At 40.1% G+C, this 25,646-nt stretch overlaps 2 protein-coding genes and 1 pseudogene across 2 annotated transcripts; all 3 read right to left on the reverse strand.

Annotated features, from left to right (window-relative positions):
• Positions 1 to 817: 817 nt before the first annotated feature.
• LOC104442788 lies at positions 818 to 4,158 on the reverse strand (annotated as a pseudogene).
• Positions 4,159 to 6,744: 2,586 nt separating this feature from the next.
• On the reverse strand, positions 6,745 to 12,181 carry LOC104442787 (oligopeptide transporter 1). Its single transcript, XM_039310794.1, has 7 exons — positions 11,755 to 12,181; positions 9,130 to 9,233; positions 8,917 to 9,014; positions 8,257 to 8,829; positions 7,756 to 8,014; positions 7,492 to 7,674; positions 6,745 to 7,368 (listed from the first exon to the last, which is right to left on the reverse strand). Exons 1-7 carry the CDS (start codon positions 12,179 to 12,181, stop codon positions 6,745 to 6,747), a joined length of 2,268 nt encoding a protein of 755 aa, XP_039166728.1.
• Positions 12,182 to 22,681: 10,500 nt separating this feature from the next.
• Positions 22,682 to 25,162, reverse strand: LOC104428135 (ankyrin repeat-containing protein BDA1). The gene is made up of 2 exons (XM_010041118.3): positions 24,458 to 25,162; positions 22,682 to 23,551 (listed from the first exon to the last, which is right to left on the reverse strand). Exons 1-2 carry the CDS (start codon positions 25,079 to 25,081, stop codon positions 22,907 to 22,909), a joined length of 1,269 nt encoding a protein of 422 aa, XP_010039420.2. The 5' UTR covers positions 25,082 to 25,162; the 3' UTR covers positions 22,682 to 22,906.
• Positions 25,163 to 25,646: the final 484 nt, after the last annotated feature.

Consider the following 25,646-nt stretch of genomic DNA (forward strand, 5'->3'; position numbering starts at 1 on the left):
TTCTCCGGTTCCGATATTCGGACAAAACCACGTAAATTTCTAATGTCCTTTCTTTTATTGTTCCTCATTTTATTTCGATCGATTTCTATTTTCGATTTCTATAGCTCCTGACATAATTGCAAACTTACGATCCACTTCCGCTGCGACGCCGATTACAACAGATTCCAACCTAGATGATGTTCTTTATCGTTGGAAAAAGAATTGGAATTGCCCTGGGCTAAACTACGCAGCAAAGTTTTTGTTGAGAAATGAATCTATGCAGATGAAGTACATCAAACAGTTCAGATTTTTACTTGCGTGTTGCGACGATCTAATGGTTTATAATGTGAAGATCAAGGAACACTAGGCCTCTCCATCTTTGTCTGCATCCTGCTCTCAAATTCAGTCATTAACTATAATGCATCTATACTTAACTCTCGTTTGGCACGGTTTTGCTACTTTGAAAAGATCAGAACAGCAGTTTAGCCAAATCAAGAATCAAAATTAGAGAGGAAAAGTCTGTAAAAACCAACCCTTGTTTAATTACTTGCCAAAATTACAGCAAGATTGGCATGATGCAAAGGATTCATAACATAGATGGTTAAGCTCACTGATATTAGGATAATGTCAGCAGAAGCACGTGTCTTCTCCTTTTGGTTCGACTTCTACACTCTCATTCTCTTCACCATGGTTATTAACTTACGATGCTGGTCAATGGTTGTAGTAAAATTAAGATTTGACGCTATATCAGACCCTAGAAATTGAGCACATGGCAGTACAGAATAATTTTTTTTTCTTTGACATTCCATAACAGCAATGAAATCAGGATGTCCTCTGATCAACGGAAGACAGGGCAATCTCCAACCTTAATGCCTGAAGCGGTAGGACAACTAGGGCAGTGATCATCTAAATCCAGGCCCCACCAACTCATCCCATTAATGTCCCTAATCTGCAATGTGTAATAGCAAAGTATGGCCATTAAGGCGACACGGCATCGAGCCCTGTGGACATAATGTAGTTGTGCTTTGCCCACCAACTCTCGTACCTCCTGTACACATGTAAATTGAAGAAAACTCCGACTGTTATCCAACATATGTAGTTCACAGACGTTGCCAGTAGCATTTTCCCCACGCCACTTATGATGATAGGCATTTCAATGAGCCTTATCCATTTCTTCTCGGGAAACGCTCAACAGAGGATCTGGACTGGGACCAGAGAGAGAATTCCGATGAGAAAGAAATAGTTCATCTTTGCATATATACCCCAAGGCGGCCAAACATCCTGAGTGGTCCAGACACCCCAAATGATGGAAGCATTGTAAAATACATCATCCCCAGGGCACATCAACGGGCTTCCCACAGGCTATTTGGACGGATTGCAGATGTTATTCACAGATGTGAGGAGCCACCAGGCCGTGCCAAAGTATACTGAAGATGCAGCTACTGTTGCTACCAGCTTCATTAAGGAGAAATAAGTCACTGTTAGTTCCAACTATTTGAATGTGTATAATTATTCTACAATAGTACTAAACATAAGATGAGACATGATGGCAGATATTGAGACTTGGCAATTACCTGAACAATCAACATGTACTTTGGTGGGATTTTCATGTAATGGCCCAACTTAAAGTCTGAGAGAAAAGTTATGGCCTGCACCATGCTTGCATAACCATATGTCTTGAATGTCACATTTGCCAGAGGCTTTCCAGGATACATATACCTGATTATCAGCTCTGTGATGACATTCAAGCCAGGTTGCTGAACAAGAAAGTCAAGGTCTCACCGATAAGAAGGGGAGACTTTCCATAGAAGATCAGGAATGATTTATATCGACTGTACCTAGTTTGTGGTCGCTGTGATTACTCCAATTGGTAATGTGAAGAATAGAGCTATACCGATTGCTAGAAGGACTACCCAGTAGGGAAGTTGAAGCTGTCTGCCAAATCCTTCACAAGCAACCATGGCAAGTCTGATCAATATCAGCATCAGTGAGTAGAACACCATCATAGTTCTTCTTCATCAGTCTAGTATGCACATCATCAAACTTATCTTGAAAAGCTGCCTTTGCTTGTTGCCAGATCTTCCTGTAAATGGAATGTTAGAATCCATTTTTGAGATGATTAATCCTCACGGCTCTGCAACTTTGTGTGCCGTGAACTTTGCTAACCGCATGGTTTTCATTATTCAGTTACTAAATGCTATTCTGTTTTACTGCAAAAGTTTGTAGGATTTGTTGATAAAATTCACAGGTGAATAGAACGGATAGAGGCAGTTCCCTGTCCAGGGAGTGATACTCAGTGATCAGTACAGAGTAAAAAGCATTTGCCTGCCATGGAAGAGAGCAACATGAGATACTGTAGCTGCCAAGATCACAAAGCTCAATCCATAAGCAAAAGCGAAGAAGATACTCAGGTGGATTTTACTGTAGTCATCATATCCTTGCTCATTGAATTGGAAGTTTGTCTCGTTCAGGACTAATCTGACGTTGTATTTGCCTCCACTAGCATCAAAACATGTGTGATGAGATAATGGGAAACCACTTGGCTTCGAATGCATTGGTCTAGTAGGCAATCGGGATAAACACATAAAGCGTGAGGAAGAAACCAATGCTTATGTTTATAACTGCAAAACCTGGGGTGGCTAAAGGAGATCCAATGAAGGCAGCAACAGTAGCCCAATCCAGGGCAAAGGAGCCAATACTGAGACCATGATGTCCAGACCCAATTTGTTGTGCTGTGACCAAGTCCTTCCATATCCAACGTACAAAGGACAGGGCAGTTATGGATGGAAACAGATAGTTTGGAACAACATAGCAGGCAAAACTCGACATGAGGACTACGAGGAAGAGCTGCAGTCTTGTCAATCCTCTTTTGGGCCTGACCTCCTCCTCGTGCAGTGCCCTGAAAGTACAACAAATGAAGTAACTGAGAAGAAGCAAATAAAGAAGTGGTCTTAGAGGCATACCTGAAGAGTGAGACCTGAACCAGGTTCGCTGGCCACCACATGTATGGCGAATCAACAAGGAACTTCTGGAAAATCCCCGACCATCCATATCCAAGCATCTGCAATTTTTGGTACATATTGTTCCATCAGAAATGGTCCATAATCACAGTAATGTGTGGACAGGGCAAAAAAACATGAAGACTAATGATTGTCAAATCCCAGGTCAAGAGTGATTACTAATGAATAAACCTGTGTAGTTAGCGTCAGCAACTTAGCTGCTAGAGGATGAATATGCCGGTGATAAAACGCCAGGACAATGGTGACGATTTTCATGGCAGAAACACCATATGAGCTGGTGTTGGCAAATATGGTTATCGGGACATGTTCCTTCAAGTTGAAAGGTCCTGGATTCAATGAGAATGACCATTTTGTTCCTGGGATGCAAACCGCTTTCTTTGGCAGAACCGCTGCCATAAATTTTCCCAAAGGAAGTACCACAATCTGAGCAGGAACAGACATCAAAGATAGTGCATTTTGGCAGTAGCCGAAGAACTGATTTAGAAAAGCCAGAGTTGCACATGCAGTGATTCCCGGAACCCATGTTCGAAATATCAAGCAGGGCAAGGTTGGATCATCCTTAATCGAAACAGTCAATCTCACTCCCTTGACTGGAGCATCATTCACTTCATCTGCAGATTATCCTATAGTGAATGATTGTTGAAAGCAACTAGGCAACAATTTGTGAAAGAACCAATGAATGATGGGTTATATATTATAATTACTCATGCCTTTCATCCAACAGAATGGATGAACCCTGTCACCTTTCAAACTACTCGTAACAACCGGTTCTGAGACATGTTTTTGATCAATTATCAAACGGCCATTATGTTAACACTGATTCAGAAGCTATCTTGCATGACTCACTTGCTGCAAAACAATTATAATATCCAAGTTTGCAGTTGAATTGTGCTTCATTGGGTATTGCGGTTGAAACTCACTGTAGTATTCATTTATAGATCAGACACCTTTTGTTCAGCAGAGTGCAAGAAAAATCCTGGAACATATTTCAACACGAGCATCATACAATGAAAAGAAGCCGCTTTGTCTCAAAACTGACGTCGGAAGTTCACTTAAGAAAGATTCATTCACCAGAATTTTCGAGGTTGTGACCATCAGGTTCAAGCTTCTTGGGCTGATAAGAGAGTGATACTCCATAGTTGTCATCCGGTTGCCCCATTCTTGACCAGTGCCAATTTTGTTTCACTTTCTAAAGAAGAAGTGCTTAACATGTCACAAAAATCATAGTCTCTTAAATAGCATCTGCCGGCGAGAAGAATATCGGTTAAGTTACTTTTAAGTTTGTCATCTTTGCATGGATTATATTGGCATGTCAGGTTGAGTTATGCCTTCATTTTTCAGTAGTCTCTACCACACGCTGCACATGATGGATCACTCTCAGACTCAAGAGTAAGAGACGAAGGAACATGCTAGGAGAGAAGGTTGGTGTCTGATTCTGTTGGGACTTCTCAAGTTGCTGTTGGATGAATGTGAGAAGAATTTGTAAGGATTCCTCTTTTTTTTTTTTTTTTTTTTTTTTTGTCAACGAAGTCTTGTGGTATTTAAAAGACTATCCTTCCCTTCAAGGCACGCATTCACAAAAGTCTGTACTGAACGGCCATATCCACAAGTTGTGATGGGGCTATTTCACCTGTGAAATTTTGCATCACAGGCTTTGTCTTCTTCCATGTATACGTTAATTTCCCCTTCCCTATCCTTCCCTTCAAGGCACGCGTTCACATGTCAAACAAGAAGAAAAATGTGCAGTCTGATTAAGGACAATCAATGAATATAAGTTAAGGGTGGCTAGATTTAGGATTTAAGTGAAAGTTGATGATTTTTTTCCAAAAAAAAAAAAGCCAAAATTGTCACTTAATTTAAAGTTTGTGCTTTTTTATGAGACAAAAAAGGCAGGTGCCTGGCCAAGTGGTTGGTGTCAAATTATCATATCATACTAAACAATTTGCTTTTGATAATCACTTCAACAGATCTCTAATTCTCATATAATATATCTTTAACTAATGTACAAGAAATAATAGAAATATAAATGTTTTAGTAATAAAATGTTAAATACAATGGTTTATGCATATATAGATTCTACTTTACAATACCTATATCCTATATATCATATGTTTAAAAATAAATGTTCATGACAAGATTTTAAAAGAGTTTTGCAATATAGGGATCCCCATCTAATATTTGACTCATCGTTGACAAATAGTAATATTAAAAGAACATCTCAAATTGGTCTCATATTGGGGAAAAAAATAATGTCAAAATATCAATCTATTTTGATAAACAAAGAATATTGAAAGGTCAATAAAAAAAATATGCATCATCACAAGAAAAAAAGCGATCGTATAGAATGCTTCACGAAAAAACGAATATAACGGGATGCCCCCATCGTAGAAGGTAAGACTTTTAATGGTTCACAACATGAAGATCTAGGAATATTAGGCCTCTTTATCTTTGTCTGCATCCCATTCTCAAATTCAGTCTTAAGGCTTTGTTTGTTTAACCGAAAATAACTTTAAGGGAAATATTTTCCAAATTGTCTAGTATTTGTTTCATGTAAAATGAACTAGTTTTGGAAAATATTTTACATCAAGGAAAAAAGTCTTCTAAAAATGAGAAAATATTTTTCAGTTTTGACAAAGAGGAAAACATTTTCCATATTTTCTTTCACCTCAATTTCTTTCGGCAAATATCTTTTAATTTTATTTTTTCTTTTTTTTTCTTTTTTTTTTTCTTTTTCTTTTTCTTTTCCTTCTTCTTTGGTTGGTTGCGGGCCTTATAGCTCGCTAGTTTAGTGACACTCAAGCATCGCTAGACGATGATGAGGCTTGAGCCTTGCAAATTGATAATATGCTTGAGCCTTAGATGGTATGCAAGGCGGGCCTCAAATGGTGGCGATGCTTGTGTCACTAGATTGACAACGCTTCGAGGCCTGAGGTGGTGCTTGTTGGCTATCGCGGGCAACCGACTAAGGAAAAGAAAAGGAAAGAAAAAAAGAAAGAAAGAAAAGAAGAATAAAAATAATTTAATATTTAATATTTTAAATATAAAAAAAATAAAAAAGAACACAATAAAATAAAAATAAAATAAATGATCAAAAGAAGTGCATGGAGAAAAATCAAATTAGATATTGGACGATGGAAAATATTTTCCATTTCAATTTCATGTTTTTGCCAAACACTGAAAAATATCATTATTTTCTTGAAAAATGAATTTTAGAAAAATATTTTCCGGAAATGTTACATTTTCTGTAAAATGAACAAAGTCTAAGTATCGTTCACATAAACACATCTCTCGTTCAGCACGGTTTCGTTCCATTGAATTATCACAATAGCATTTTTAGCGAACTCCAGATTCAAATTAGAAAAAAAAAGCCTGTCAAAACCAACAAATGCTTGGTTACTAGCAAGAATTATAGCAAGATTAGCGTGATGTAGATTGTTAGGGTCACTGATATTATGATATCGTCAGCAGAAGCGTGTCCTCTTTTTGGTTCGGCTTCTACACCTCTCATTCTCTTCACCATGGTCACTAACTTATGATGCTAATTGGTTCATCAAATTAATGGTTGTAGCCAAAAAGAAGGGCGAAAGATCTATCCCCACAGCAAGATCTATTTCGTATTTTTTTTCTTTTGCACTTGAAGATTTGGGCAGTATTAGTGTTCCTAGCAATTGAGCATGAAGTGAGCAGTACAGATTTTATTCCACATGACATTGCACATCAGCGAAGAACTCAGGATGTCCTCTGATCAACGAAAAACGGGGCAATCTTTAACCTCAATGCCCGGAGCCGTAGGACACCTAGCGAGAGGGCAGTGATCGTCCAATTCCAGGCCCCACCAACTCATCCCGTTGATGTCCTTAATCTGCAATGTGAAATAGCAAAGTATGGCCATGAAGGCGACGCCGGCATCGAGCCCAGCTGACAAAATATAGTTGTGCCTTGCCCACCAACTTTTGTACCTCCTGAACACGTATATGTTAAAGAGAACTCCGACGGTGATCCAGCAAATGTAATTCACGGACGTTGCTGGCAGCATATTCCCCGCGCCACTTATGATGATAGGCATGTTGATGAGCCTTATCCATTTCTTCTCGGGAAACATCCGAGAGAGGATCCAGACTGGGACTGGAGCGAGAATTCCAAAGAGAAAGAAATAGTTCATCCTGGCATATACCCCAAGGCGGCCGAACATTCTGAGTGGTCCGACCACGCCCCAAATGATGGAGGCATAGTAAAATACATCATACCCAGGGCATGTCCACGGGCTTCCCTCGGGCAATTTGGAAGGGTCGCAGATGTTATCCACAGATGCGAGGAGCCACCAGGCCGTGCCAAAGTAGACTGAAGATGCGACTACCGTTCCCACCAGCTTCATTCAGGAGAAATAAGTCAATGTTAGTTCCTACTGTTTGAACGTGTATAATTATCTGACAACAGTACTAAACATAAGACGAGACATGGTAACGTGTAGTATTGAAACTCAGGAAATTACCTGAACAATGAACATGGACTTTGGTGGGATTTTCATGTAATGGCCCAACTTAAAGTCTGAGAGAAAAGTTATCGCCTGCACCATGCTTATGTAACCATATGTCTTGAATGCCACATTTGCCAGAGGCCTCCCAGGATACATGAAACCGATTATCAGCTCGGTGATGACATTCAATCTGGGTTGCTGAACACGAAAGTCCATGTCTCATCAATAACGAGAGGAGATTTTCACAGAAGATTGGAAACGATTTATATTTGACTATACCTGGTTTGTGGTGGCCGTGATTACTCCAATTGGCAACAGGAAGAATACAGCTAATCCGAGTGCTAGGAGGACTCCCCAGTACGGAAGTTGAAGCTGTCTGCCAAATCCTTCACAAGCAACCATGGCGAGTACGGTCATTATCAGCATCAGCGAATAGAACCACCATTGTGGGACAGCATCATAGTTCTTCTTCATCAGTCTAGTATGCACGTCATCAAACTTGTCCTGAAAAGTTGTCCTTGTTTGTTGCCAAATAGTCCTGTAAATGGAATGTCGGAATCCGTTTTTTGAGATAATTCATTCCCAATGCAAGTTTGTGCACCATTAACTTTGTGAACCTCATGGTCTTTATCATTTAATTAATAAATACTATTCTGGTTTACGGAAAAAGTTTTGTGGGGTGTCTTTATATTTTCTGCAGGTGATTAAAAGAAAGAATCGATGTAGTTATCGATCCATCTAGTGATACTCATGATCAGCAGAAGAGTAAAAAGCATTCACCTGCCATGGAAGAGAGCGACATGAGATATTGTAGCTGCCAAGGTCGCAAAGCTCAATCCATAAACAAAAGCAAAGAAGATACTCAGGCGAACTTTACTGTAATCATCATATCCATGCTGATTGAATTGGAAGTTTGTCTCGTTCAGGACTAATCCGACATTGTATTTGTTTCCGTTAGCATCAAACACGGGTGACGAGATAAGGGGGAACCGCTTGGCTTCGAATGCGTTGGTCTGGTAAGCAATCGGGATTAACACGTACAGCGTGAGGAAGAAACCAATGCTTATGTTTATAATTGCAAAGCCCGGGTAGGCTAATGGAGATCCATTCCAGGCAGCAACGGTAGCCCAATCCAGGGCAAAAGAGCCAATACCAAGACCACGACGTCCAGAACCGATTTGTTGTGCCGTGACTGAGTGCTTCCATATCCAACATACGAATGATAGGGCAGTTATGGATGGAAACAGATAGTTTGGAACAACATAGTACGCGAAACTCGATATTAGGACTACGAGGAAGAACTGCAGTCTCGTCAATCCTCTTTTGGGCCTGACTTCTTCCTCGTGCAGTGCCCTGAATGTCCAAGAAACAGGATTTGTGACAACGAATGAAGTAACTGAGAAGAAAGAAGCAAATAAAGAAATGGTCTTCGAGGCATACCTGAAGAGGGAGACCTGAACCAGGTTCGCTGGCCACCACATGTATGGCGAATCAACAAGGAACTTCCGGAAAATCCCCGCCCATCCATATCGGAGCATCTGCAATTTTCGTACATTTTGGTCCATCATGGAGGGTTGATAATCATAGAGCAAGAAAACATCAACAATAATGATTGTCAAACCCCAGGTCTCGAGTGATTACTAATAAATATACCTGCGTACTCAGTGCCAGCAACATAGCTGCTAGAGGATGAATATGACGGTGATAAAAGGCGATGACAATGGTGATGATGTTGATAGCATACACGCCCCTTGAGCCTGCGTTGGCGAATATGGTTATGAGGACATGTTCCTTCAAGTTGAAGGGTCCTGGATTCAATGAGGATGACCATTTTGTTCCTGGGACACGAATCACTTCCTGCGGTAGAACTGCTGCCATAAATTTTCCCAGAGGAAGTACCACAATCTGAGCAGAAACTGATGTCAGAGAGTGAGTTTTGGCGGAAGCCAAAGAACTGATTCAAAAAGGCCAGAATTGCGCACGTGGTGATTCCCAGAAACCATGTTCGAAATGTCAAGCAGGGTAAGGTCGGATCATCCTTAATTGAAACGGTCAATCTCACTTCCTCAATTGGAGAATCATTTATTTCATCTGCAGACAATTCATCATCCACTGGTGAATGATTGTTGAGAGCAACTTGGCAACAGTTAATAAAAGTTCCAATAAAAGATGGGTTATGTAACATTGCTCATGCCATTCATCAAACAAAGCGAATGAACCCCTTCACCTTTCGAACTGCTTGTTACAACCGGTTCTGAGACATGCTTTTGCTCAGTTATCAAAGGTCATTATGTTAACACGCATGCTGATTAAGAGGTTTGGTCATGTTTCAACAGATGCAGAAGCAAATAGTAAGTTGAGTTCTAAGCAGGGCATTTTCTCTCAAATTTAAACCCCCATGATTGACTCGCAGCGAAAATTATACTAATAACCAATTTCCCAGTTGAATTGCACTTTTGCTTCAGTTGGCTTTGCCGTAAAAACTCACTGTGGTATTCATATACAGATCAGACACCTTTTATTCAGCAGAGAGCAAAGAAAAATCCAAAAACATAACTCAACACAAACATCATACAACAAAAAGAAGTTGTTTTATCTCGACTATGTTTCCAATCATCCTCAAAAAATCCTAACTTAAAACTATCATTAATATAATTGTCTTATGCAAAATAAATTCTATGAAGTTACAAAAACTTCTATAACTACCCACAGCTAATTACCCACAGCAATCGGCAATTAACATAAAGAAACAGATAATTGACATCCAATAAAATAATAATGCTTTCAACTAATACAACAATTCATTACACTAAGTAATATGTCCAAAAAGAAATATCAACATAGAAAGAGATATTCACACCTAAAAAAAAAAATCTCAAACTAATCTAAGAAATAAATAAGGAATGTCCCTTCTAATCTATCAGTCAAAACATCTGAGAAAATTTGAAGGCACATTTGCCAACCATGGAAATTTTTTTGGAGAGCTCGCATGTCACCTCCAAGGCGCATTCACTTTGCGCCATGTGGCGCTCAATCTAAGAGTTGAAGCTTAGTCCAACTCAATCCTATAATGCTCTCTTACAAAAGCTTCCACTAGCCTCCTATAACCCGGGACCACGTTGACCTCCCATAGCCGATCTAATACTGCTTGCCATTCAGGTGGAAGAGTGTTCATCAAAGCCGGCACCTTCTCAAAATCCGGCATAAGATAACCATTCTAGATGATTTCCTGTATCATCTGATTGACCCTGATCACGTGTGATACTAAATCACCGTCATGCCACCGATAATCAGCTAACTCTTTTAACAGCCTTTTCTGTCTAGCTCTTCCTTCGTCCGTTCTCGGGATTGTAGGTATCCTTGCATAACGCATCATAGTTCCTGCAACAAATGCAGAACCAATAAATGGATCACTTGTAATCCACAATAAACAAAATGGAAAATACATAATTTTTCATGATTCATACAACGAATGCAGAATAAAAAATGGATTACCTCTAACCCACACATACATAATTGAAAAAGAAACAAATTCTTTTCTTTTTTTTTGTCAACGGTTAACGGTCAATGGTCGTCGGTCAACGGTCAACGGTCAACGGGTCAACGGTCGTCGGACCGGTCGGACCGGTCGGCCCGAGTCGGACGAACCGACCACACGTGCCGCGCGCGTGCGCGGGATGACGTCACGCAAACGTCATCCGGCACGTGCCGCGCACGTGCTAGGCATCTGCGGGTCGGGTCGGGTCGGTCGATCGGTTCGGTTGGGCCGACCGCACGTGCCGCGCGCGTGCGTGGGATGACGGCACGCAGACGTCATCTAGCATGCCTTTCGCGCGTGCCAGGCGTCCGCGGGTCGGGTGGGGTCGGATGATCCGACCGCACGTGCCGCGCGCGTGCGCGGGCTGATGTCACGCAAACGTCAGCCGACACGTGCCACGCACGTGCCAGGCGTCCGTGGGTCGGGTTGGGTCAGGTCGCCGGCTAGTGGCCACCCGGCCAACCGTCATCGGCGTTGACATCGTCCCAGCGGTTACCGACCATTGGGTGACGTCATGCTGATGTCAGCATGCGTTGGTCCATCGACCGACGCGTGCCGTTTCGCCAGCCAGCGGCGCGCACGTGCCGGTTCGACAATTGGTGCGTGTGCCGCACGAGTTGGCCAAGCCAGCGCTTCGGGCATAGTCAGTGCCAACAACATAGCTGCTAGAGGATGAATATGACGGTGATAAAAGGCGATGACAATGGTGATGATGTTGATAGCATACACGCCCCTTGAGCCTGCGTTGGCGAATATGGTTATCAGGACATGTTCCTTCAAGTTGAAGGGTCCTGGATTCAATGAGGATGACCATTTTGTTCCTGGGACACGAATCACTTCCTGCGGTAGAACTGCTGCCATAAATTTTCCTAGAGGAAGTACCACAATCTGAGCAGAAACTGATGTCGAGAGTGAGTTTTGGCGGAAGCCAAAGAACTGATTCAAAAAGGCCAGAATTGCGCACGTGGTGATTCCCAGAAACCATGTTCGAAATGTCAAGCAGGGTAAGGTCGGATCATCCTTAATTGAAACGGTCAATCTCACTTCCTCAATTGGAGAATCATTTATTTCATCTGCAGACAATTCATCATCCACTGGTGAATGATTGTTGAGAGCAACTTGGCAACAATTAATAAAAGTTCCAATGAAAGATGGGTTATGTAACATTGCTCATGTCGGTCGGTCGGTTCGGTCGGGCCGACCGCACGTGCCGCGCGTGTGCGTGGGATGACGGCATGCAGATGTCATCCAGCTTGCGCTGCGCGCGTGCCTGGTGTCCGCGGGTCGGGTCGGGTCGGTCGGGCCGGGTCGGACGATTCGACCGCACGTGCCGCGCGCGTGCGTGGGCTGATGTCACGCAAACGTCAACCGACACGTGCCGCGCGTGCCAGGCGTCCGCGGGTCGAGTCGGGTCGGGTCGCCGGCTAGTGGCCACCCGGCCAACCGTCGTCGGCGCTGACGTCATCGATGGCGTCGTCCCAGCGGTTACCGATCATTGGGTGACATCATGCTGACGTCAGCACGCGTCGGTCCGTCGACCGACACGTGCCGTTTCGCCGGCCGGCGGCGCGCACGTGCCGGTTCGCCGACCGACGCGTGTGCTGCACACGTTGGCCGAGCCAGTGCTTCGGGCGTAGTGAGTGCCAGCAACATAGCTGCTAGAGGATGAATATGACGGTGATAAAAGGTGATGACAATGGTGATGATGTTGATAGCATACACGCCGCTTGAGCCTGCGTTGGCGAATATGGTTATCATGACATGTTCCTTCAAGTTGAAGGGTCCTGGATTCAATGAGAATGACCATTTTGTTCCTGGGACACGAATCACTTCCTGCGGTAGAACTGCTGCCATAAATTTTCCCAGAGGAAGTACCACAATCTGAGCAGAAACTGATGTCAGAGAGTGAGTTTTGGCGGAAGCCAAAGAACTGATTCAAAAAGGCCAGAATTGCGCACGTGGTGATTCCCAGAAACCATGTTCGAAATGTCAAGCAGGGTAAGGTCGGATCATCCTTAATTGAAACGGTCAACCTCACTTCCTCAATTGGAGAATCATTTATTTCATCTGCAGACAATTCATCATCCACTGGTGAATGATTGTTGAGAGCAACTTGGCAACAGTTAATAAAAGTTCCAATAAAAGATGGGTTATGTAACATTGCTCATGCCATTCATCAAACAAAGCGAATGAACCCCTTCACCTTTCGAACTGCTTGTTACAATCGGTTCTGAGACATGCTTTTGCTCAGTTATCAAAGGTCATTATGTTAACACGCATGCTGATTAAGAGGTTTGGTCATGTTTCAACAGATGCAGAAGCAAATAGTAAGTTGAGTTCTAAGCAGGGCATTTTCTCTCAAATTTAAACCCCCATGATTGACTCGCAGTGAAAATTATACTAATAACCAATTTCCCAGTTGAATTGCACTTCTGCTTCAGTTGGCTTTGCCGTAAAAACTCACTGTGGTATTCATATACAGATCAGACACCTTTTATTCAGCAGAGAGCAAAGAAAAATCCAAAAACATAACTCAACACAAACATCATACAACGAAAAGAAGTTGCTTTATCTCGATACCCAACATCAAAAGTTCACTAAAGAAAGATTCATTCATCAGAATTTTCAAGGTTGTGACCATCAGGTTCAAGCTTCTTGGGCTGATAGGAGAGGGAAACTCCGGAGTAATCATCGGGTTGCTCCATTCTTATCAGTGACAATTTTGTTTTTCACTTCCTAAAGAAGACGGGCTTAACACGCTGTAGTAATCCTAGTCTCTTATAGCATCTGCCTGCAAGAGAAATACGGGTATATAAGTAACGTTCACATTTGTCAACTTCGCTTGGATTATGCCTTCATTTTCGGTGGTCTCTACATACAGCTGGTCATGATGGATCATTTTCAGGCTCTGAGTACAGTCCAAGGAGAGAATGTTAGTGGTCTGATTCTTTTGGGACCTCTCTATGTTGCTGTTGAATGGGTATTGAGCTGAATCTGCAAAGATTCCTTTTGGAAGTCAAGAAGTCATGTGAAATTAATAGACAAATCTGGACGGCCATATCCACATGCTTTGTCTTTTTCCATGTGTTCATTACAATCTCCATCCACGTAGTTCCCTTCAAGGCCCGCATTCACGCGTCGTCTCTTGTCTGTACACTGGAGAGGGCCGGCCGGAGTGGGTCGATGTCAAATTGCGGTAGGATAAATAAACAGTATAAAAATGAATGTTTATACGGGAAACTGGCTGGATACGTTGATTGCTTATAAAAATGAATGTTTATACGGGAAACTGACTGGATACGTTGATTGCTTATAAAAATGAATATTTATACGGGAAACTGACTGGATACGTTGATTGCTTTTCTTTTGCAATCTCAATAATGAACAGTACTATATTCTTTGTTTCAATGTCTGTCAATGTTTTCTCATGATGCAGTTAAGTCGATATGAAAGGTTTAACAATAGTGCCAAGTACAAAGAGAGTAGCTTTGCGACCCATTCCTGCTTTCGGCAAGTTCTCTCCCCCTATGAAATGCTTAGGATGGATGACCCTCTACGTCGCCACTAATGTCTGACTCGAAGCTGACAAGGAGTAAAATCATCAGGAAACGAGCAAGATTGCATCACACCTCAATATCTTTACCAACAAACGGAATTCTCTTTTTCTATTCTTTTCCCTAATAATAGAAAGTGACACATCAGTGGATTAACGCAGCACATGGTAAAGTTTCTATTCTTCTGAATTTCTGTTCTTTTGTTTCCCGGAACAAAAAAAGAACAAAAATCCGTTTGATAATGCCAAGTTGTTTTTCTATTCCCTATAATAGAAAGTTAGCCTGGGAATAGATTTGGAACAAAAACAAAAAACAAAAAAGATTTACTTCTTATTCCCGGGAACAATTTTTAGAAACAAGTCAATTTTCCTTTTTATTTTTTTTATTCCTCTCTCTTGCTGTGACCACCACCAACCGCCCAGAGCCACCGCCGACCGCCGGCCACCGCCGCCACCCATCGCCAACCGCCGGTTGCCGCCACGCGCCGCCGGCCGCTGCCGCCGGTCGCCACCAAGCACCGAGCGCCAACTGCCACTGCCCTCCGCCACTCATTGCTGCCGCTGCATGACTGCCAACCGCCAACCATCACCGTTGACCGCCATCGCACAACCCATCAGCGGCGGAGGGCGGCGGCGACCGGGAACAAGCGACAACTAGTGGCCGGCGGCTAGTGGTCGTCGGTGGCCGATGGGCTGTGCAGTGGCAATCGGCGGTGACGGTCGGCAGCCAGCGATCGTGCAGTGGTGGCGGCAGGCGGCGGAGGGCGGCGGCAGTGGCCGGCGATTCGTGAGCAAGAATAAAAAACGAATAAATACAAAAAAGAAACTATTACGTTACCTATTCTTTTTCTATTCCAAGAGTAGAAATTTTGTATAGTTACCAAACGGGTTCTTTCACTTAGAAATTATTTTTTGGAATATAAATAGAAAAGAACTATTTCTGAAAAAAAAAAAAAAAAAAAACTCTTCCCCAGCCAAAAAGCGTTGTCATGTGCACCCTAACACGAAGTTAGTGACGGAAAAATTTGATTGCACAAAATGTGCACGTTAAGGGACTTCATTGCATAAAGAAAAGTTAGAAAAGTAAACTGTACAAACATTACTTCAGAGGTAAACTTCCGTCCAATCTATTGTTTGTACTGTGACTATGCTTTGTTGTGCTATAGTTTTAGCGTGAAAAGATATAATTTGTGTATTCAATGCTACATGACTCAATGCAACACCTAACAGTAGCGATTTTTGGACGTGACTTATTTACACGTCATTAGTTAATTAAGAGTGCTCGATTTGGGTTTAATTAAGTTCATGTCATGAATATGTCAACCCAATTATAAACACATATAGCAAATGTGCGGTTCGCCGAATGACCATTCTAACCCATTTATGACATACTAGGCAATAGGCATGTCTACTTGAATAAGTTAACATGTTGATCACATCAACATGATTTTAGATACATTTAAACACGTTTCTACACATTAAACATGACAATGGACTTTTGTCAATTCCTAGTATAATTCTAAGCATATATTAGACCTATCTTATTAGAGCTTCTAATCCAATAAATAAAAACTATTCAACGGCGATATCTAGTTTCTAAAAACCAAGGATGGCATCTAAATTTTTGCCCCATTGGATACTATCAATCCATGGTATTCATTCTTTATTTTGTTTCTTGTTTTTTTACCCCTAATGAACTTGCAGAAAGGAATTAATGGTCATTGATGCCACTTCAAATTTGCACATGAAACATTGGATCCGACCATTTACCAAGTAAATTATAAAAACGATGGTCCCACTGAATATGGTTTTACTTCTCTACCTTGTAATGCACAAATACATGTTCATAAATCTTTACATCTTTAGTTTGGTCTGGGTTACATAAGTCGATTTAGAATAAGTCAGTTGAACTCGAATATGAATCGTCTTTTATTACGTAGAGGGCCCGATGGGCCTTGCTTTTATCTTCTTGGTTCGTTTCTATCATGGATGAGTCAATGTCATGAGCCTACTTGGTTCTATCTCGTGCAAAGCATTACCTTGTAATGCACAAATACATGTTCATAAATCTTTACATCTTTAGTTTGGTCTGGGTTACATAAGTCGATTTAGAATAAGTTAGTTGAACTCAAATATGAATCATCTTTTATTACAAAATTGCATTTGCCTACTTTTTCTTTTATTTGAAAAAAAAAAAAGAGCAGTCTAGCTAAATGCATGTATTCTAAAGAAACTATGACTCTTTCAAGTTGGCCAAGTCTCACCGAGTAATAATTTAATAGCTAGGCATTCCATTAACAAAAAGTAAGTGAAAAAATTAGGCACTTCATCTAACAAGTTGTACAAATTATATCTTGAAGTCTATGCGGACTCATCAAATTCGATAAGAACGTTAAATCTTGTCATAGAAAAGAAATTGTTTTACTTTTCCACAAATTTAAGCTACTCTAGAACAAAAGTGATATAGCATACGCGTATCTAACTACATTCAACATATTTATCCTAAAAACTACTCAGAAATTATCTGCATAAACAAATTATTTTTCATATTTTCCTCCTATTGTGCTCTACGAAGAAAACTAAATCAAGACCAAAGAGCATTAAAGAACATCATACAGAATTTGCAGCAATACGTGACCAAAAAGTATCTAAGAAAGTCATATGCTAGCTTCCATTAGTGTAGAGAGAGGGGGGGGGAGGAAAGAGAGAGAGAGGACCACACAGCAATAAAGCCAAGACCTACAAAGCCTTTAAATAGGAAGTGAAATAGAGATAGCGTGTGGAGCTCACAGCTGTATGCATGGAGCTGCGTATGGGTAAAAGTTGCTTTTTAGCACATTGTATTTGATAAACCCGCGTGCCTCTATGCAAAAGAATCATGGCATCATCGGTTATTAATTGACCAATGAACTGAAAAAGGGAGTGCATATGGAACCACATGCAAAAGGCTTCCTTTTTCTCTTTCCTTTCTCCTGATGGTCTAAAGGCCCAAGAATTATAAAGCTAGGATGATAGAAGACTGAAAATGAGTCTTTTATAGCAAGGCCAAGACTCCGTGGACCATTTACTCCATGACCGACCCTAGCCTTTGTGATATGGTGAGGGGTATATGCAGTATATGTATCTGCATATGTAAATGCTCCATTTCATTTACCCGACAGACTTCCTCTTCTATCCTCTTCTCTTTGTAGTGTTTGTCTTGCTACATGTCAGCTCCTTTTTATATTTTCACCTGGCTATCATATATGTAATGCATGGATTATCATCTCCGTAAGGAGAATTCTTGGAGACACGAAAAGCAATCTACTTTGCAGACTTGACTACCAATACCATCTTTAATCTTTTATTTGACGAATTCAGGATATTGAAATTTGATGTCCTTCAATTAAGCTAGTTTAGGATATTCACTTAATATAATATATGAATTTATTGTTTTCATTATTTTGAATTTTTATGCATTAAGGTGTTATATTTTTTATCATAAGAAACCTTATGTGACATCATGATTATCTGATTCTGTTTTCAATTGAATGAGTTGGGCTTTTCATCTACACACCTATAGTTCTTTTCCTTAAGCTGATCACTCACAAGATAACTTGTCTATCAGGTAAAACCGTTAAGGAATCTAAACGTAATAAACTTGAGAATTCGACCAGAAAACGATTGCTCGACCGTGCTAATTAGCAAGGGTCAATACAGCAATGTCAAAATCGATTAGAGAATGGAGATAGGTCATTTCGACAAAGGCATGTGATTAAAGTGTGAGTGATTCCACATAATTGCAAAATTCTCGTCGAATAGCACTAAACCGATTTTTCTATCATTTATGTACCCTTTGTCCGTATTTGAAATCTTGAGATTTTCATGACAATCAAGAGTTGCCAATGAGTCAAAGATGTACAATGTGGTTCCAAAATGATCGACCACAGATCAAATGCGTTAAAAATTCATAAAAGCTATCCGGTAGGTTAAGTCACGCTAAAATCGTGCCCGGTTGAAATTAACTGCGAAATTAAACCTGATTTCAAAAATTGAAAGGGGATAAACAATTTGATACCAGGATAAAGAGGTAAGGTGATGGAGGGTCCCTTTGTTTGATACCTTTAGTTGGGTGAATGGTAGAGATTCTCCATTTTATTTCACACTAAAAGATATTGTGGTGACGCATTGCATAACAACTTACCCATCCCTCACAAAAAACCATTTTTAGCGAACACGCTTTCAAAAACTCCCATTCCACCCTATCATAAGCCTTTTGCATATCTAATTTAGAACAACCTGGAATTTTTCCTTTCATTCCCTTACACTCAATTGGTGTAGCACCTATTGCACAATAAAGATATTGTCTTGGATCTGTCTTCCACTAACAAATGCACTTTGTTCTCTAGAAATTAACTCAAGCATTTAGGATTTAAGCCTATTTGTCATTATCTTTGAAATTATTTTATATGCAAAATTGTAAAGGGATAAACAATTTGATACCAGGATAAAGAGGAAAGGTGATGGAGAGTCCCTTTGTCTGATACCTTTAGTTGGGTGAAAAAAGGGTAGAGATTCTCCATTTAATTTCACACTAAAAGATATTGTGGTGACGCATTGCATAACCCAACTTACCCATCCCTCACAAAAACCATTTTTAGCAAACACGATTTCAAAAACTCCCATTCCACCCTATCATAAGCCTTTTGTATATCTAATTTTAGAACAACCTGGAATTTTTCCTTTCATTCCCTTACACTCGATTGGTGTAGCACCTCTTGCACGATAAAGGTATTGTCTTGGATTTGTCTTCCACTAACAGATGCACTTTGTTCTCTAGAAATTAACTCAAGCATCTAGGATTTAAGCCTATTTGTCATTATCTTTGAAATTATTTTATATGCAAAATTGTAAAGGATAATTGGACGAAACTACTCAAGTCTTTTGTTGGGAATTGTTTGTACAAGAGTAATATGGGTTCTGTTCAAAGCCGAATCCAATATTCCCGATGTGAAAAACCATTAACTGCCTTAAAAATGTCCTCTTCTATTACTTCCTAGTGATAATGGTAGAATAATCAATTTAAACCATCTAGACTAGGAGCCTTGTTCACTCCAAGTTGAAATGCAGCAATCCTTACCTCTTCATGGTTGGTTCTGCCACTAACGGATTGTTCATTTCATTACCACCTCTTCTGGGACATAGATTCAGTACAGGTTCAAAGTTTCTAGGCCCTAGCAAGGTATATAGATCTAGGAAGAAGGAAATTGTTGAGTTTTAATGTTGCTGCTTGTCTATTATCTAGTTATCTTCTTAGGATCTCAGCATCAAAATTCTGTTTAGTTGCCTCTTTTGGATAGTGGTGGCATGAAAATATCTCATATTTTCCTCCCATTTCAGCCATTTAATCTTAGACCTTAAACCCTAACATGTCTCCGCTCTCCTTCATAGATTTTCAATTTCCTCCTTAATATTTTGAATTCTACTACTATCCTGCGGATGTTGGTTCCATTAGTTAAAACCTGTAGCTATTGCTTAAGTGCTTCAATACGACGAGAGTTGTTGGGAAATTTTCTTTTGCTCCAGCATATTAAAGCCTTTGTAATAGCTAGCAATTTTTCCTTTAAACCAGCATCGTCCAGCAGTCGTTGCTCCCAAGCCACTTTTGCAGATTTCTTACATTCAGCGCCCTCTATCCAAAAAGCCTCAAAGCAAAACTCCCTTCGTCTCTTTACTAATTCTGTTGCACGATGTAATAATAAAGGGCTATGGTTGCGAAAACTTCAGCTTCGGGGTATAAGAGTCTCCACTTCCTTCGTTTTGAGTCGGATCAAACAGCGTGGATTTCAGGTATAAATTATAAGGTTGGAAAACACTTGAGTGTAAGAGATTGTAACTCTGTGATGCTCCGATTTTATAGCGAATTATTTGCTAACCCTCCTCATGGGCGTACATTCTGACACATAAATCTGTCGTGTTCATCTTCACTGTTCCTCATTTTATTTTTCTCTTATAAATCTTCTCGTGTCCCAATATTCGTAAAGACCCCATCCGTTTTATATCACATAGAAATGGACCCAATGGCAGATTAATGTTGTTTAGTGATGAAGATATAATTGAGTGCACAAATGGGCCTGTTAAGGGACGTCATTGCATAAGAGAAAAGCAGAAAACTAAATTGAAAAAAAACATTATTTTGGAGGTAAACTTGTTTACATGTCGTGTAGTTGATTATGGGTGCTGAGTCGGAGCTCAATTATGTCCATGGACATGACCAGATCAGCCCAACTTAATACACAAACAACAAACATATGCTTCATGCTTTCAACCATTTTATACATAGTTAGACCCCTTTCATTGAATAGGTTAACATATTGCTCGGGTTGATATGATTTTAGATATATTTAAACATGTCAATATGCGTTCAAACACATTTCTACACAATAAACACGTGAATATACGTTTGCCAATTCGAGTTGGGGTCAATAACAGTTCAATGTAAGCATATGTTAGACCTATCTTATTACATTTTTGAACCCAATAGATAAAGTAATCAACTAGGTCATCTAATTTCTAAAACACCAAGGATGCTATCTAAATTTTTGCTCGATTGGATACTGTCAACACATTATCCATTCATTCTTTATTTTTATTTTTATTTTGCCCTTAATGAACTTGCAGAGCGAAATAATTATCATTAATTCCACTTCAAATTTGCACATGAAACATTGGATCCGACCGTTTACCAAGTCGGGTATATAAATGACGGTCCCACAAAATATGGTTTTACTTCTCTTTACGTACAGGGCCCGATGGGCCTTACTATTATCTTCTGCAATTGATGTGTCATAAGCCTAGGAGGATCGATCTCAAGCAAAACATTACCTTATAATTCACAAAAATATGTTGAAAAATATTTACAATATTTAGCTTGATATGTGTTATATAAGTCAATATACCATATATGGTTGAACTCAAATATGACTCGTCATTTACCGAAAGGTTGCGCAATTTTTAGACTCATGCCGTCTCTATTTTTTATAACTTCTTGATTTTTTTTAAAATTCTTTTGGCTTTGATTATACAGTTGCGGAAACAGCTACAGTTCGACCATCCCGTTGATAAGGTCGTTGTTGAGCCTCAAGAACAAGAAGTCCAAGTCTTTTATTCCTTTTCAAGAACAGGAGGATTTGGAGGATTTTGAGCTTGATGAAGAATCTCCGGGTGAGCATTTTTTCCATGACATGGAGAGATGATTTTGGGAAAAGTCCCTCTCATGTTGATCTGAACTTAGATGTAGTTGATATCCTGGCATAGGTAATTGAAGGGAAAGAATAACAGCATTATATACCAGGAAATGTCAAAAGTCAACTGAAAGACCGATCTTGATGTTTTGATTGGGACGTTTTTTCTAAAGCAAGAAATTTTGTGTGATTTTGTAGTATACTGTTCAAAATTCCATGAGAATTGTAGAAAATATGCTTTATAAGATAACCCGACAATTTAAAAAATCAAATTTGAGCTTTCTTTCTGATAAAGGGAGAATGATGGGGGCGCCTTAAGTTTGGATTTACATCCTTTTTCTGATGAATATATTTAAAAAAAATAACCACAAGAAATTTAAATAAACATACATGAAAAATGGAAGGAATTTGGAACTCGATATTTCCTTCTTTAATTAAGTTAGTTTAGGATATTCACTTAGTATGGAACATTGAAGTTATTGTTTTTACTGTTTTAACTAAATAATACAATAACATCTAGTTGTTTTTTTAGATTTAGCTAGGTTTTTGTTTTTGTTTTTGTTTTTTTTTTTTTTTTTTTTTTTTTGGTAAGGGGGTTTTTGTTATATTATCAGTATTTCTTTTTCTGTTATTATTGAGAAATAATTTCTTAAAAAAAGAAAAAAGAAAAGGAAGGTTGGAACCATGCTTATTTGTTGTGTTTTATAGGACCATCACCGTTTGCCTCTTTATAGAAGTACAAAAAATTATGAAGTTTCGCTCTACACGTTTCGTCCGTGTAAGCTTTGGGTGTTCGTGTTTCCGAGCATCGACTCGGTGCTCTTTGATTTCATTGCGGTAGAAAAATGCTATTTGAAGTCCCGACTTCAAGCAAGACTAAAGGTCTAGGAATTGAGAAAGTAATACCCGACTTCAATAAGCAACTAATGAAAAGAATCTAGTTCTTGCAAACCTCAAGACTAGACACACGGATTACATGGATATGCGACAAAGATAGCTAAAGGAATCAAGGCTTGCATTTTCGACCGTTTGACCCTAGGAGGGTGTCGATGGGTCTTCCTTTGGCATCGATTCGCTTTATGATTCCGGCGTGCACTCTCCAAACAACCACGGGGATCACCAACCCGGCGAACACCAACGACACATAGAATCCCCTGAGCAAATTTGCTGGGCCCTCCTCAGATTTGGGGAATTGGGACACAAGACTATAAGAGAAGGCAGTGCCGAGAATGACCATAGCGATGCAAACCATGTTAGTGCGAGGCAATAGTGGAATAGCGGAGGCCCAGATTGCGCCGATGGAGGTGAAAAAGCCATGCTGTTGACAATCGAGAAGAAATATAGACTCCAGCCCTTCATGATGATGTCTCCGGCTTGATGTAGATTTTCAGTATCAGTGCCGTTGGGGTTGGCGGCCGAGGAATTTGAAGGGGGAGAGGAATCCTGCCAGTATCCTCCCGGAGGACTAAGAGCAGCTTGGTAAGTGGCGGTTGCAATTAAGGTTGACACTAAAAGGATTATGTCGCGAGCCGTTTCATCTCCGAAGCCAAAGAAAAATTCATACTTCTCTAGGCTAGTTAGTGGCGAGCTAAAAAACTTTGATAGAGAGAGGGGGGGTTCACGAGTAGAACATCTTTTGGGTTGTAGCTTCTTTGCAACTTCTTGATCATTCCAAGGATTCTCTTCAAAGATTTTCAGAGCTGTGTCACCCTGAGAGTTCTCCACATTTACATCCGTATATTTAATCAACTGCTTGATGATCTGGAAGAAATATAGGGAACAAAATGAAGTATGTATACCTTTAATTTGAATCAGTACTTTGTCACGAGCTTAACCATTGTGCACAAAGTGAACTCATGCCATAAGTTTGAATAATGCTAGTGATCCAACAACTGATATACAAAGGAAAAAAGTTTACTAGACCTTATTTATCAAACACAATCATTTCAACAAATGTAGCAAAATCCAAAATCTTTTCAAAAAGTGTAATTTAGTCCTTTCACCTGGAATTATCCACATGATGAGTAGGAGTTGCCCAAGTGAGTTATAACATAGATGATCACATAAGCGATGAATCAAATGACTATGATTATTCATAAAAGTTTAGAACTTAATCACATCAACTAAAAGGTTTAGAATTCAATTACAATTTGCTTCGTGTATATTTATTAAGCTGTGAAGAGGAAGACTAGCTTAGATAGTTATATTTATAGCCTTTATACATAACATTCAACTGGTCAGGGAGTAATTTTCCGGTCTACAAAGTGATTATTCTATGGGTGTATGGGATTGTCCATGTTAGCTTGCACCGCACTAGTTTCTATCTCATACAATATGTTTGGATTGACCGATTTCGAAAGACGGAAAAAAAATTGCTAATCAATAGTAAAAACGAAGAATAGACGATGATGAATTAAGTTATTAGGTATAACTTAGAGATTTTGATCTCACTAAAAACTGAATTTTATAGGGGTTCGAAGGGAAATAAATTCAATCATGCCTTTACTCTCCAATAAATAAACTGCAGACAAGGTGATCTCTACATCACTCCTTTATCCTCCAACCAAAATATTGTTAGGCCTATTAAAAGAAACCAAACAAGTTGATCCCGTACAATAAAAGCATGAACAACCACAAAATCATGAACTGTAGTGGCATGAACTATACCTTGGGCTGCTTTTTTAACACGGCAATATGTAAGACGGTATTACCACTGTGGTCTTTCCATTTCAAGATATGTATTAGATTGACTCGTTTAAGCCATCCAAACAAAACATTGAATGCATTGAGGTTTCCGTTCTTGACGGCAATGTGAACCGCAGTCTCGCCTTGGTTCGTCAAGTCTTTAATGGATGGTTTGCAAGCAAATAGAAATTCCGCCAAGAGCTCGAGCTCATTGTCTCCTTCTTTCTCAGCAACAAAATGTAAAGGGGTCATACCCCGTCGTCCTCGGACTCGGATCAACTTAGGGTCGAAGGTCTTAAGTGCCCTCACGGTGAGATAATTTTCATGTTGCAAAGCCAAGTGCATGGGGCTGTAACCATCTGAATTCAATTTCCGAGCGAATGACGGCTTCAAAATGGCCATCTCCATGGCCACGTCAGTTTTGCCGGCAGCCGCGGCAATGTGTAGTGGAGTGTTTTGGAAGGGACCCCTAGATTGACGATCTAGAAGTTGATGCTCCTCCCCGATTAAGTTGTGTAGCTCATCAACATCATCATGTGCTATTGCCTGTTGAAGCCGAGTCTCCCTAGCCTCTCTGTCTTCTTTCTGGGCCAGACCCCTGGCCATCGTGTTTCTAGGGAAATGTAGGAGCAGAGAAGATTTGCTTGTTGATGGTCGATGAAAGTTCGAGTAGCGCTTGAACTTGCAAAATCATAAATAGAGCCGCGGTCACTGAAATTTCAATTAGGTGAGTCGTCTGGTGTACAGGTGGGTCCGATGCCAGGTTAGGGCGATTGCCAAGTGGGGCTTAGACAGTGCTTTTGTCTCCAACCTGTCAATTCCTTTTTTCTTTTTCTTTTTTTCTCCATATAAAATAAAGAGCGAATAAAGCTGAAAGCAAAATAAATAAAGGAAAAGAAAACAAAAAAAAAACAAAACAAAGCAAAAGTGCCACTTCCCTACCATAACCTATCGAATCTGAGGTAATAGAAAAGCACTCACGCCTTACTTGTTAAAACTAAATCCAAACTAAAGAAGATAATTTGCAATATTTAGTAATGCATTTGAGAGTGAATAGCACTTGTTTTCTCCTTCATTTGATACGAGACCACTTATAAACCTAAGTACATGATTATTTCCTCGAGCTCATGACCTCGCATTGGTTCTTCGATTTGATTTAATATAGGAAGGC

This window comes from Eucalyptus grandis, chromosome 4 (assembly GCF_016545825.1).
Source record: "Eucalyptus grandis isolate ANBG69807.140 chromosome 4, ASM1654582v1, whole genome shotgun sequence".
NCBI lineage: Eukaryota > Viridiplantae > Streptophyta > Magnoliopsida > Myrtales > Myrtaceae > Eucalyptus > Eucalyptus grandis.

What these genes read in the sequence shown, in the direction of transcription:
- LOC104442787 (XM_039310794.1), bottom strand. Translation starts at nt 12,181, where the DNA reads ATGTTACATAACCCATCTTTCATTGGAACTTTTATTAATTGTTGCCAA. An exon ending in TGCTGGCACTGAGTACGCAG is followed by an intron (nt 9,015 to 9,129) that starts GTATATTTATTA and finishes CGAAAATTGCAG; the next exon opens with ATGCTCCGATATGGATGGGC. An exon ending in GTTCAGGTCTCCCTCTTCAG is followed by an intron (nt 8,830 to 8,916) that starts GTATGCCTCGAA and finishes TTGGACATTCAG; the next exon opens with GGCACTGCACGAGGAAGAAG.
- LOC104428135 (XM_010041118.3), bottom strand. Translation starts at nt 25,081, where the DNA reads ATGGCCAGGGGTCTGGCCCAGAAAGAAGACAGAGAGGCTAGGGAGACT. An exon ending in TGTTAAAAAAGCAGCCCAAG is followed by an intron (nt 23,552 to 24,457) that starts GTATAGTTCATG and finishes TATTTCTTCCAG; the next exon opens with ATCATCAAGCAGTTGATTAA.